The 15,105-nt window shown below is 34.8% G+C and overlaps 1 protein-coding gene across 2 annotated transcripts in view; it reads right to left on the bottom strand.

The window, feature by feature from the left end:
• The window catches only part of USP32 (ubiquitin specific peptidase 32), a 203,897-nt gene that overhangs the window by 67,146 nt on the left and 121,646 nt on the right, over nucleotides 1-15,105 (bottom strand). For both annotated transcript variants that reach the window (XM_029211717.1, XM_029211715.1), the window contains exons 6-9: nucleotides 5,875-6,006; nucleotides 4,127-4,234; nucleotides 2,158-2,273; nucleotides 1,502-1,564 (exon numbers count right to left, since the gene is read on the bottom strand). In XM_029211717.1, the coding sequence (XP_029067550.1) occupies nucleotides 1,502-1,564; nucleotides 2,158-2,273; nucleotides 4,127-4,234; nucleotides 5,875-6,006 (419 nt within the window). The remainder of the gene's footprint in view (nucleotides 1-1,501; nucleotides 1,565-2,157; nucleotides 2,274-4,126; nucleotides 4,235-5,874; nucleotides 6,007-15,105) is intronic.

Here is a 15,105-nt window from a genome sequence, read left to right as displayed (position 1 = left end):
AAAACAGTACTTTAAAAGATCTCATTTTTTATAGTATTTGAATAAAATCTGGTTTATTAAACTTCTAATTGTCATATGTCTGAAAGAAAACCAATAATTTAAGGTAGATGCTATGTGTTCATCTGAGAAGTAGGCCAGCTAGGATAAGTTTAAAGGTAACCAAACTTTGTTGAAATAGTCAATGGCAATGAGGACAATTTATCACCAACAATCTTCTTCCTCCAATAAGACCTGGGAAATAACTCACAGTATCTTCTGGTTCAAAGGTTACTTACGGAACCCACAAAAGGCCCTGAGTAGGGAAAATGAAGCATTTACTAATTTTTTTTTTAATTTTATTTATTTATTTATGGTTGTGTTGGCTCTTCGTTTCTGTGCGAGGGCTTTCTCTAGTTGCGGCAAGTAGGGGCCACTCTTCATCACGGTGCGCGGGTCTCTCACTATTGCGGCCTCTCTTGTTGCGGAGCACAGGCTCCAGACGCGCAGGCTCAGTAATTGTGGCTCACGGGGCTAGTTGCTCCGCGGCATGTGGGATCCTCCCAGACCAGGGCTCGAACCCGTGTCCCCCGCATTGGCAGGCAGATTCTCAACCACTGTGCCACCAGGGAAGCCCCAGCATTTACTAATTTTGAAAGCATTTTTGCAGACTCTTTGGATTATGCCCTTTGATCCTAACAATTTTCTAAGACCTCCTTAGAAATATCTGGCAATTTTATCAGAATTCTTAGAGATTTAAAAGAATTTAATAAATATAAAAAATGAGTATCTACATTACATTTCCCCAAAATACAATTTAACATTACTCTTATAAGTTGAGTAAAGCAATATTTTCTTGGTGTCAAAGTGTACCAAAAATTACATTTTCATACAGAAGGCAAAATATATATAAGCTATTGATTACATGCTTATTCTGGCTGCCATTAAAGAACTCAGAAGAGATCTTTACCAATATTACTTTTTAAATTTTTTAAAAGAATATATGTACCACCCAGACTGAGATAAAAGGTCATTTCCATCATCCCAAATATCCTTATGATCCTCCCCAGTTAAATCACTCATCCCCGAAATCACTGTTGTTAACACCTATTACCATTTTTAAGTTTTGCCTCTGTTCTCGAACTTCATATAAATGGAATCATACAGTATGTATTCTTTTTTTCTGTGCATTCTTTCACTCAGTATAAGGTTAGCCCTACCATAACTTATTCAAATGGGAGAAATAAAGATTATAAATGATGGCAAGGGCTGTGTCTACTTAATTTTTATAAAATGCCTAGCATATAAAATATAATAAATGTTTTTACGTATATAACACTTAATGGAGTTGTTTAAAGATGGAATGGGCTATCTTTAGAGACAACTTGGAGGTGTTGTAACAACAGATCCAAATAAGCACTTGGTGGGGATGATGTAGAAGAGATTTAAATATATATATAAACTATATAAACCAATTCAGAGTACAAGGTATTTTTAGAAAAGGATTAGTCCCAGCGAGACTCACCTTTGTGGTGTCATGTGCATTCAATATGTCTTCTACAATGTCAGATAGATCCATGTGTAATTCCTTTAAAAACAGAAACCCAAAGAAGTAATTAGAAAAGAGTAGATATCATCTTTATTAGTCAGTGACTAAGGTATACGATATTTTGGTCAAGTTTTTTTTTTTTTTTTGCGGTACGCGGGCCTCTCACTGTTGTGGCCTCTCCCGTTGCGGAGCACAGGCTCCGGACGCGCAGGCTCAGCGGCCATGGCTCACGGGCCCAGCTGCTCCACGGCACGTGGGATCCTCCCGGACCGGGGCACGAACCCGTGTGCCCTGCATCGGCAGGCGGATTCCCAACCACTGCGCCACCAGGGAAGCCCAGGTCAAGTATTTTTTTAAATTACCATTAATAGATTGTTACACTTGCTTTAAAAAATTAAGCCAATTCCCCTCTGGTTTCATTTTTACTTTACTCAATACATTCAGTTTATGAAATTTTCTAAGGCAAATTCTTTTTCTAATTTTGTACCTTCAGCTATGGATATTTTGAGTAGCATAATATAGCAACTAGGGGTAATAACAAATCCCTTTCTCTTGATCTCTTTTTAAAATTTTTCACTCCATTTTCCTGTTGGAAATTTACATGCAACAACATGTATACAACCAGAATTTACCGGGATGTCATCGGTGCGGTTGTCCTTCCAGACCTCTAAGAGTGCAACCACCATGTCTCTCAGTTCAACCCTGGAGAGAATTCCATCACGGTCAACATCAAACACCTTGAAGCAAACTAAAGAAAAGAAACTCTTATGAAGGGAAATCACTTTTATATTCTGAAGTACAATACGTTTTACTGGAAGCTGCCTTAGTAAAATTACTTAGTTTCTTAAGCAAGTATATTCCGGATTAAGTCTGCTCATCTGGAGCAGACTATGTCATTAAAGTCCTCTGAACTTGTAGGATTTCCTGCACATACTTGCCAAGTCTCTCTATCTACATCATTAGCCAGGTTGGAGAACCCTATCCTTCCCCCAAATCTAGACTTAAATTCCTTGCAAACTGAAAAATAAGAGCCAAATTACTGTACAATATCTCACAGATTTTGAGGAGGTAATTCAAGCCTTTAAATTAATTTCTAATATTTAAAACCGATCACTTCAGAGTTGATTCTCACAATGTTGAAAATGTTCCATCTACATTAAGAATCAACAATAACAAGGTGGTACAGTTGGCCCTCTGTATCCACAGGTTCCACATTTGCAGATTCAAACAACCACAGATCGAAAATATATAAAAATTAAGAAAAAAATTTTCCATAAAGTCCCCAAGAGCAAAACTTGAATTTGCCACACTGGCAACTATTTACATAGCATCTACATTGTATTTACAACTATTTACATTGTATTAGGTATTATAAGTAACCTAGAGATGATTTAAAGTACACAAGATGTGCATAGGTTATATGCAAATACTATGCCATTTTATACAAGGACTTGAGTATACATGGATTTTGGTATCCGAGGAGGTCCCAGAACCAATCCCCAGCAGATACTGAGGGATAACTGTATAAAGATTTTGCCTCTCCAATGTAATTAAGGCACACTCATTTTTTGCCAAAGAACAATTTCAACTCTTCAATTCTTTGTTTATATACAACAGACTAAGAATTAGAAATAGCAGCACTTTGCTAATTAACATCAAATGAATCACTCTAGTTTATTAACTTCCACTAGCAAAAAAGAAATTAAAAAAATTTTTAAGGCAATAATAAACCTCAGTCGAAAAGCAAAGATTTCGGCCTCTTTATTTAATATATGAACTTTAATGGGAACAAATAATCTATCGTAAAGCCAGGTTGGAATAATGGTATACCATATCAGGGAAGAAAAAAGAAATATACATTTTTTAGATTACATACTTATCTATTTCATATACTCCCATAATAATTATGCTATTAAATCAATGGAGTGCATCACAGCACATTACTGAAGAATATCAAATAACAAGTAGCATACCCCACATAGGCAACATTTGTGAAGCTGTATTTTAGAAAGACACAGAGATAATGACACTTGTAAATATATTAGAATTAGGTTCCAATTAAATGTTGGAACCTAAACTGTTGCATTTTCTCAAATATAGTTAAGATTTATTAATTCAATATGCTTATAAATTACACTATAACATTTTAGTTAGGCTTAAAAGACCATTTTAGTATTTAATAAAACTGTGTTTTGATCATAAATTTCACTTTGCTAATAAAATACTAATGTATTCAAGTGACAGAAAATAAGTTATACTTCAAGTCATGCAAGACACAAAATTCTCTATAGACTACCAGAAAATATTTTCTAAATGCTTAACATTTTCAAATACATCATGACTGATGTAGTTCATTTATCATGAGCTGCACATTCATCTGGAAAAATCAACCCCGTTACTAATGACAAATCCCAAATCACTCCACAGAAAATAGGTGACTGGATCCTTACAGCGACCTCAGTAAAACCTCAACATGAGACTGCTATTTGCCAGAGTAATGAAAATTCAAGCCTCAATCCACAGATGATTTTTATATGAATGAATGCTGATTATTTTCGCTGTATAGTTTGCAAATTTTGTGACAGTGTTTAACACACTTACATTTTTGTCTTTCAGCCAGGGGTCCTCTGCAACAGGCTGATAACCCACAGGATATCTCCTTAAAATCTATGTGATTGTCACGATTTTCATCAAAAGCATTAAACAAACCTGTAAAATAGGAAGACAATGTAAATCAAAACAAACAAACTTCCTAATGGTAATAATGACATGTTTATGAAAGGAGGCATGACTCCCATAAACTGACTGAATTAAAAAAAAAAAAGTTTATCAGTAGTTCCCATTGTCCTAGGAAGTATTTCTCTTTTTCCTGGTATAATTATAAAACTTAACTTTCTAGCAGAAAATACATTACTATCATTTAGTGTTTGGTTTTGTTTGCCTGCCTGTCTCTATTTTATATCAATTCCTATAGCTCAAAATGACTTTAGCATGTAAAAAATAAAAATCTGTTTAAAAAATCAAGAACTGAAAAAAAATGTCAGAGACCACAATTATCCTTATTTGGAAAGACTAAGAAGAAAAAGGAAAAAAGAAGAAAAGTCGAACTGCATATCAAAGATATACTGTGTTGTTATTAATAAGCTCCATTAAGCTCTTTCATGAAGCAAAGAAAAACACACTATATTACCAAAGAAAGAAATTCTGTACTGCAGTCTTCTTTGTATTACTTAATATTTATAAATATTTTAAAATTCAGAAATAAAAGGGAATTTATAATATAATCCTGTGGTTTTCAAACTTTTTGTAAAAAATAGAAATGGAATAATTTTGTTTTCAAATAAAATGACTTATCACTCTCCAATTCTAGAAAGGTAAAAACACAACTGCACCTTTGAAGTAGGTACAAGCCCTATCTGTTCTGGCTCCCCAAACAGGTATTTCTGAAATACACTGGGAATGTGAAGAATACAGATTGTCTGTAAGACTCTACTTCTGTGCCCTCAGTTTAAAGAGTAGAAAATCAAAGCTAGAAGTAGTTACATGACTTGCCAAAAGTTAGAAAAGTTTAAAAAGGTCTGAACCAGAAGCAGAACCCAAGTATTCAGATTCCAAATATGGTTTTTGTGATATCACCAACAACTACCCTTTGCATTACTAACTTTTTTTTTTAAGTTATAGCAATGAAAAGTTTAGGGCTAAGTGGGGAGCATAGAGATGGTCCAGTCCAGTGGTTTCTTAATTTTTTTGGGGCAGGGGAGGGAGGGAGGGATACAACAGTGGAACCTCCTTTTTTTTTTTTTTTTTTTTGGTGCCACACCACGCGGCTTGCAGGATCTTAGTTCCCCAACCAGGGACTGAACCCGGGCCCTCAGCAGTGAAAGTGCAGAGTCCTAACCACTGGACCGCCAGGTAATTCCCCAGTGGAACCTTCTTATGTAAAATAAAAACAGTGGAGGCTCTTGCAGTAAGGGAAGAGGTGGGGCTATGTGTGGAAACCTAGAGCTTTGCCTGCTCAGTGGCCACCTCCCTAATCCCTGCACCAGATGCTGAGGCACCTCACTGGAGTACTGTTTTGTAACCACTGTCTCGGTCAAAACGTTTTATATATATGAGAATGTACAGGTGAGAGAGCAAAACTGACTTATGCAAGGCTACATAGGCAGAATAGGAAGCTCAAGACTATAATTCCCAATTTAGTTTTTTTTCCCACTGAACTACACTATTTGCAAGAAACTTGCAAACTTGTAACATTATAGCCTTTTAGAGTTAAGATGTATTGGTTAGAAATAAAAGATGGTCTTATGTGTGTTTAGCAAGGAACACTGTAGAAATAGAATGATTCCTACCTTCACTTAGAGATGGACGAATTGGTGGTGAAACCAATGGGCCAAATGTCTCTAAATCAAATCGTCCAGTTCGGGATTGAGCCTTCAGCAACCAATAGCGTTTCTCCAGATCAATGATGTCTGATTCCTCCACTGAGAGTCAAATGAAACAAGATTATAAAACCTCAGGCTTCTCTTCTGGGCAGTTAGTTTATCCTGATAATGTAACTTCTAAGGATATATTTTAATTTCCCAGTTAAATTGCTAAAAATTACCTAAAACAAAACTCTGAAAGACAAATACATTATATTTAAAATGGAATGAAAGTTAAATTCAAATTAACATATAAGAAGCTTTAAAATGGAAAAAAATTTTTTTGCAGTTCCCCATTTAAATCCAATATGTAAAACAGGAAACAACTGAGACCTTTATGGCTTCCCACACCATTTTTATCTGTACTCATTTTTGGTAATTTTCAATCTTTATCTTGGATTTAGTGATTCTATATACATATTCTCTCCTGGCTACACTATAAACATCCTAATAGCAGGATACCATGTCTGATCCATCCTGTCGATATGGTAACTACACACATTCAATACTTATTAAATAAATGAAAATGAACATGACAAAAGATGTTATAAGTAATAAAGTCAATACATAAGACAGAGGGTAGAACAGGATTTATAATGTGATAGGTAATAGGGGCATCATGAAAATCTTTTTCTCCTCATTCATCAGAAGATGTATTTAAAAAAAAAAAATCACAGGTAAACTCCAACTATGGTTACATTCTATATGTGCATTGTTGTTGCTGTTGTTTTTTTTCCCTCCAAGGAACTAAAGTAAGATTTGGAAAACAAACAAGGTGAGTCTTTCCATTACCCTGGCTTTCTGCCTGCAGCCTCTTCCCAGACCTTGGCAAGGTATGAGGAACCTAAGCAGTGAAATTTCACTGAGTTAAGAATAGAACTTGTAGTTCAGGGAGGTTGAGGTAGATCAAGTTTACAGGGCAGAATACTGGAGAGGAAAGAGTTATGTAGAGAAAGAGCTCCAGAAATATGAACAGGAGTCTTACTGAGTTTTAGCAGAGTACTAAGCTATGTATGCATAGAGTGAAATTCACTGAGGCTGGGCTAGGAAATGCCTAAGTTCTGACCAGCCAGAATGGAGATACCTTGTTGAACACTGGGAGCATTCACAGACTCAGAGGGTCACTTAATCAGTAGGGGAAAAACTAACTCTTAGAGTAAAGGCTACTCCAGACTTGCCCCCAAAAGACTTTTAAAAAAATTCTAGAAAATATCAACCTGATCCACAAATAACTGCCTATCAAAACAAAACAAACTTCCTATTTTAAAGGATGACAACAGAATCCATTAGCCATATAACATTCATAATGTCTAGCATCCAAATATATATATGTACATAAAACAGCAGGAAAAAGCGATCCAAAACCAGGATAAAAACCAGTCAATAGAAAAAGCCATAGAAATAACAGAGATGATGGAATTAGTAGACAAGGCTTTAAAACATCCATTATAAATATCTCCAGAATTTAAGGAAAACCATGACTATATTGAAAAGAGAAACGGAAATTATTAAAAAAAAAAAAGTACCAAATGAAACTACTAGAGATGAAGAGTACAATACAATCATCCCTTGGTATCCATAGGAGATTGGTTCCAGGACCCCCGTGGATACCAAAATCCAAGGATGCTCAAGGCCCTTATATAAAATGGTATAGTATTTGCATATAACCAACACACATCCTCCTGTATACTTTAAATCATCTCTAGATTACTTATAATACCTAATAAAATGTAAATGCTATATAAACAGTTGCTGGTGCGTGGCAAATTCAAGTTTTGTTTTTTGGAACTTTCTGGAAAAAACTTTTTTTCAAATATTTTCAATCCCCAATTGGTTGAATCTGTGGATGCTAAATCTGTGGATATGGAGGGTCAACTGTACTTGAAATTTTAAAAATTCACGGGAGATTAACTGCAGATTAAAAAATACAGAGGAAAGGTCAGTGAACCTGAAGACTGAGCAATAGAAACTATCCAAATGGAAGCATAAGGAGAAAAAAAAGTCTGAAAAAATTAGTAGACTCTTAGTGACCTGTAAGACAATACCAAAAGTATAGCATACATGTTACTGGGGTCCCAGAAAAGAGTGGGCAGAAAATATTTAAAACAAATAACAGCTGAAAAAATTTCAAATTTGATTAAAACCATAATCCCATAGATCCAGAAGTTCAGTGAAACTTGTGCAAGAAAAATTCAAGGAAAACCAAACCAAGGCAAGACACGATCCAACTGCTGATAAAGTAAAAATCTTAAAAGCAGCATGAGAGGGGAGAAAAAATACATTACAAACACAGGAACTAAGATAAGCAATGATTTCTCTTCGGAAACAAGGGAGCCAGAAGATTAATGGGGGGAAAAAAGGGTTTGAAAGGAGAAAAAAAAAAACCTGTTAATCTCAAATTCTATATCCTATGAAAATATCCTTCAAAAACAAAGGCAAAATAAAGTATTTTTTGGACAAACAAAAGCTGAGAGAATTCATCAACAGCAGAACAGTACCAAAAGGAATGTTAAAGGATGTTCTTCAGACTAAATTAAATGATACCAGATGGAAATCAGTATCTACACAGAGCAATGATGAAAACAGGAAACACCCAGTCCATAATGTCCATCTGATATCATTAATCATGACAGATTTTGGATAGAAGTTTAGTTGCAGCTTTGGTTAGACTAAGTTTACCTCTAGTTCAAATGCTCTGAAGGTGAGCTCAGATTTCTATTCAGGAGAGCTCAGAAACTGCTAGTTTTTGAACCTGGAGATCTATAAACTCCAGCCTGAAGGCTGCATACATGTTTGTATAAATAATGTTTTATTAGAACACAACAATGCCATGTACTTACATTTAGTTTATGGTTGCTAATGTGTTACAATGGCAGAGTTGAGTAATTGTAACAAAGAGCCATATGGCCTACAAGTCTGAAATATTAACTATTTGCCTTTTAAAGAAAATGTTTGTCAATCCCTGTGTTGAAACTGCATAACCACAGGACTTCAAGACTGCAACTCCATAAAATGACAGCAGCTCAGGACCACAGAGCCTTGAGACTGCAACCTTCAAGATTTTGAGACTTCAAAATTATGAGCTCATGAAACTGCCTAACCCCAGTCTCAGCAAAATTTCCACAGGACAGAATTACAGGGCGGAGATGATTATCTTTGCACTTGCGGTTCCTTCAGATTTAAATCTGAAACGGGTTTTTCAAAGTTTGGCTGGCTTCTTCTTATCCCAGCAAAGACTGTCCTCAGGCAGGCTCACTCTTCTGGCAGTCTTAGCCCCAATCTCAGCCTCTGGCCTCAGAAATGAAAGCACCTTTATATCCTTTGATTACCTAGGAAGCACTTGTCCCTCTGGAATTCAGTTTTGTTTTTTTTTTAAGATTTCTTTGTATTGATATGTCTTCAGTGGCTTTAAAGATTATGATTGTTTGGTTTATGTAGTGATTTCATGTTATTAAAATGGGAATGAAGATCCTTCATGTCTTTCTACTTCCCAACCTAAAGTAGAACCCTTCCCCTGTTATTTAACATGATTCTGAAAATTCTCACCAATGCAATAAGATACGAATATGAAGTATAATGTTAGAAAATAAGCAAGGTTATTATTTGCATATAAGTAGAATGCATTCCAAAAAAACTCAAAGAGAAAACATTTTAAAATTATAATTGAGTTTAAAAACCTGTAGGGATATAAAATAAATATATAAAAATCAATGCTTTTCCTATATCTCATTAATAACATGTAAGAAAATATAAAAGAGAAAAAGCATAACAATAATAGCAATTTCCCCACAAGAAACAAATATCCAAAAATAAAAGTCAGTAAGAAAATGGGGGTCAGATTATATAGGCCACTGTAAGGACTTTGATTTTAAGTGAAATTGTGAACCACTGGAGGATCTAATGCAGAGGAGTGACATGATCCAACCCACAGGATCACTCTTGACTGCTGAGTTAAGAATAGCCTAGGGCTTCCCTGGTGGCGCAGTGGTTGAGAGTCCGCCTGCCGATGCAGGGGACGCAGGTTTGTGCCCTGGTCTGGGAAGATCCCACATGCTGCAGAGCGGCTGGGCCCGTGAGCCATGGCCTCTGAGCCTGCGCGTCCGGAGCCTGTGCTCCACAGCGGGAGAGGCCACAACAGTGAGAGGCCCGCGTACCGCAAAAAAAAAAAAAAAAAAAAAAAAAGAATAGCCTAGTGGGCAGCTAAGAACAGAAGTGAGTTTAAATCATCAATATACGGAATTAAAAAGCATTAAGACTACAATAAATTAACAAGTACAAGCAGACAATTCATAAAAAGCAGGGGGAGTTAATTTCACTAAGAATAAAAACATCATTTCAGAAGAAAAATTTAAGCAGAATCATGCTGCTTCAAAACTTTTTTAACACTCTTCTTGCAAGATACCTGCATGGCTATTACAACTCTTTCAGATCTTTACTCGATGTCATATTCTCGGATCTTCTAAACTGCACCCCATCCAATGATGCTCCTTCAACCCTCTTCCCTGCTTTACTTTGTTCTCGAAGACTTATTTGTTTTCTTTGTTGTTTCCTCCAACTAGAACATATGCTCCTTGTAGGCAGGCTTTTTGGTCTATTTTATTCATTGCTATATTCTAAAACTTAGAATAATATCTGGTACATTTTAAGCACTCCAGAAATATTTAATGGACAAGTAGCTTACAAGTTACCTGGCAAGACAAGAACAATGTATTTTAAATTTCCAGTGATTTCAAAGTATTCATTCTTACTCTATTCCTTAGCAGTTTTGGTTTTTCTGTCTTTCTTTTTTTTTTTTTCTTAAAGTTTTTTTGGCTGTGCTGCGCAGCTTGAGGGATTTTAGTTCCCCAACCAGGGTTTGAACCCGGGCCACTGTAGTGAAAGTGCCGAGTCTTAACCACTGGACCACCAGGGAATTTCCACAGTTTTCATTTTTTTTTTTTTAACAGAAGTATCTACTTCAAATACCCAGATGACTGAATTTATTTAAGAGGAATAATTTAAACTTTTAGCAATAGGGAGAGTAATTACAGGAGTTTGATATATAAATTGAGCATTACTGCCTCATTTTCCTAAATAAGATGTCTGTTTACTCCATTTATTATGTGAAAGGAAGAAAGAAAGAGAAATCTGTTCCTCCAGAGAAACAGTTTTCTCAAATTCTAAATTTTCTTCCAAGTAGTAGATCTTCAGATTAAAAAATCTGACACTGAAACCAAAGGTGGAAGACAGAAACTATGTCCTCATTTTTATACATCTAGGTACTGAGCATATAATGGGTATTCAATGAGTACTTCTGATCAGTTGGCGTTTAGTTTATACACTAAATTAGAACACAGAAAATTCATATCAACTTCCTCCCAAATGTTTTTACCTTTGAAAACTAAGTTCATTAATCTCCTTAAAAAACACAATTTTTTTTGTTGAAGTAGAAATGTGGAAAGACAAGTAAGTAGAACATATTTGGAAGACAAAAATGATCAGATTGGTTATGGCTATGGCTCCCTTTTAAGTTTATGCGATCTGTTCATTTATAGTTACAGGCTGTAATTTGTTAATCAAATATTTGTAAAAGCATGCTAAAGTGAATTATATATATTATCATTACCCAAATATTTTACATGAGTTGGCAGCTGAATTGCTGAGGAGAGGAAAGATAACTAACCTTATTTTCACTTAAAGAAGTTAGAGGTTAACAACTGCAGTAGTTACTCTATTTGCAATTCATAAATAAATATCAAAACTTATACTTTACTAGCTAAATGGGAATGAATTTATCACCCACCTATTGATATAATTTTTTCTGGTTCACAACAGCAGCATACTACAACATTCTAAATAGTTCCTAGCCTGCCCTTTGGGCCATCCTAATCAAGTCCCACCTTACCGGAGGCTCCAGCTACAGAAATTGCTCTTTAATGCCAGAATTGGATTCTTATTTAAAAACAAAAACAAAGCCAAGCAAAATATCCAAGTATTTTCAAACAGTAACATAGTTCTTTAACATTTCTGAGGAAGCAACCTGTTCTCAAAAGCAATGACCTTCTGCAATCTATTTAAGCCTTACATCATTTACAACCAGATAAGAGGATAATGAAGGAGGGACATGTAGATTTACTAGGCAGTTTATGGCCTAAGAATCACTGAAGTACTTTTCTCTTACAGAAAGGAGGCTTTAACATTGCAAACTAAAATGTGGCAAGGGAATATAATAATATGCATATTTTTAGTTGAGATAATAAATGCTAAAATAAAGCATTTGAGTTATATAAATTTGAGTTAGATAAGAAAAGAAAACCAATCAAAATGAGTTCAATGGCCCTAAAATTAGCCCAAAATACTACATTAATTACCTCAGTATCCAGATTCTACTACTTAAAAGAAATCACGCTTATGATACATTTTAGGGAAACTCTAAAAAACATATTTACAAGAAAGAGTTAGCACACATATTTTCTTCCAAATAATATAGCTAAACTCTATGAAAAGATGATCATCATTAAGGAAAAAAACTCTCAATTAGTTCTTAAAACATAGTTCTTAAAATCTTAGTTCTTCCAATTACCTATTTCACTGTTGGTAAATGGGGAATCATTCAGTGACCTTGCCTGGATCAAATGAAGTTAATTATTAAAGAGAAATTTAAAATAATAATCATTTGAAGGTATCCCAAGGGGAAAAAAAAGGAAATTGGAAAAGTGAAGCTGCAAGATTGTCTAAAGTGAGTCTGAGGAAGATGGCTCACCACAACCACAGCTATCACATGACCACCTCTTTTTACCTGCAATTACAAGCTGTTTATGAAAGATTAAAGAAAAAAATGACTGTGTGTCAATAAACTGTCTTCAAATCCTAAAATGATACTAAGCATGCACTCTGGGGTTCAAACATCCCAATTTTGGCACCTATTAGCCATTTGATCTTGAGAAAGTTTCTTTAACTTCTTGTAGCTGTGGTTTCCTCATTTTTAGAATGGAGATAAAATGAACTTCAGAGGTGGCACAAGGATTAAATGAGATAATGTACAAGGAGTATAGTGCCTCCTTTAGTAAGGGCTCAATCTGTATGTGGTAAGTTGGAACCTTCCAAAGCATTTTTGGGGAAAAAAAAGTACAGGAGCTATATGTCAAGATCATTTAATATTCTACAAACATTCAATAAAAACATTTTATGTACCTGACATTGCACTAAAAATTATAGACATGACAGTGAACAAAATAATTATGTTTAGATTCTAATAGAAGAGAAAATGGGTCATTTTAATCCAGTGTGGAAAGTACAATGAAGGAACAGAGACACAGGGTTTTCAGGGAGCACATAAGCAGTGAGGCCCTAGAAGTCTTGATATTTAAAGAGGTACACACAGAACATCTTAGGGTTGACCAGGGAAAGGAAAACTAGTGTGGCAGAAGGAGGATATTGCAAGCAGAAGTAAAAAAGCATGTGTAAAAGTCTCTAGGAAAAACGGGTAGTGATAGGACAGAAAAACAAAAAGAATAACCGTTGTATTCTGCTATAATTCAAAAATAAGGCAGAGGATAGATAACCTATAGAAGGATTTATGCTATGGACACAAGATAAAAGACAAAAAACAAGAGAGAACTTTACTTTCCAGTGAGTGACAAAAAAAGAGTGTTAAAGATGGCAGTTCAACCTAGAATTAGTAGACAGTTCGGTTAGAATGTAGACGTTTCAAAGGTTAGCATCTAAAGGATGAGCCTTCAAACTCAAGCAGAGAGATGCCAGACTGTGATTGGATAGGACTATGCATGTACAATAGTAGGGGATTTGATACACTGAACTAAATTTGTAAAAAGCTGATTAAGACAAATTACATTTTGAGTTTATAGTCTGTGGCTCCAAATTCCAACACTATGTAGTGCTAAATAACCATGAACAAAATGGGTGGGGAAAGGCTATTACAAGAAAAAGCCTAATGACTAGTTAAGTAGGATCTTCTTTCAGATATCAATAATAATAATAATAAACTTGTACCAAACTATTTCAAACATTTAACTATACAGAACATGTTTATGTTCTCTATATATGTTCTCTGATTCTGAATATCAAAATGTTTAAAAATTAACTTGTCATTAAAAACACTATATATTTGACGAAAAAAATCTTTTTAGGAAATCTAACCTTAGGTATTTAAACAGCAAATTATAAAAGAAAAATATATCAGTCTTGATAAAAATCTAGTTAAGATCTACTCAAGCATAAAAACTTGGACTTTTGGCTAAAGTTCTAATTCAGGGAATTCCCTGGCAGTCCAGTGGTTAGAACTCAGTGCTTTCACTACTGAGGACCCAGGTTCAATCCCTGGTTGGAGAACTAAAATCCTGCAAGGCGGTGCAGCCAAAAAAAGTTCTAATTCAATTTCTTAAACTTAAATAAAAGGTAAGGTAACAATAGTTTGGAATCTGAAGTTCTAAAAACTGTACTGGCCATGACAAAGTCTAAAATCTTGTCTAAATCAAATCAGTTAGTTATTCTAACTCTGTATTGAATACAAATAGCGCCCCAGTTTCATTTGTGATTTACACGAAAGAGAAAAAATTTGATTAAAAGTGGCAGTATGTTCAACTTACTGTGACTTCAAATTTTACTTTATAATCGTATGTGAAAAAGTAATTAAAGGCATCTGCACTCTAACATAAATGTTATTTACAAGTGAAAAATTATAACTCCTTTTTGTTTCCTAGATACCTTGGGTCATTACACAAATTTAAATGGAGTCAGTGATGCTTTAAAATAAATATTTTCTGCTTACTTATAAATCAGTTAATAACATTCTCTATTTTTATCCTGTGTTTCCACATTCCTGACACATTATTTGAAAAGTTTAATGTACCAAATATTCTTTGAGTGAAAGAGCCTGCAAAGACATCCACAGAAGCTGAGAATTTATAAATAATATGATAAATCACAGACATCAGAATGTAAACCTACCCATGTCAGAATTTCTGTAAGAAATTTAGCAGTAATTCTGACTTTGTCATAATGCTTTCATAGGAAAGTCCACTAAGAAAGGAGCCATTTGCTGAAGCCAGCAGCAAATGAGTTGTCTGTTGTACTAGTTTATTTTTGTTCTTTATTTTTATAAATTCTAAAATAAAAGAAAGCAAACTGGTAAGAAAAACACTTTCTTCCCACAGACAT

This window comes from Monodon monoceros, unplaced genomic scaffold, assembly GCF_005190385.1.
Source record: "Monodon monoceros isolate NGI ecotype Baffin Bay Population unplaced genomic scaffold, NGI_Narwhal_1 Super_Scaffold_9, whole genome shotgun sequence".
In the NCBI taxonomy this organism is placed as follows: domain Eukaryota; kingdom Metazoa; phylum Chordata; class Mammalia; order Artiodactyla; family Monodontidae; genus Monodon; species Monodon monoceros.
This window is presented reverse-complemented; position numbering and strand designations above follow the sequence as displayed.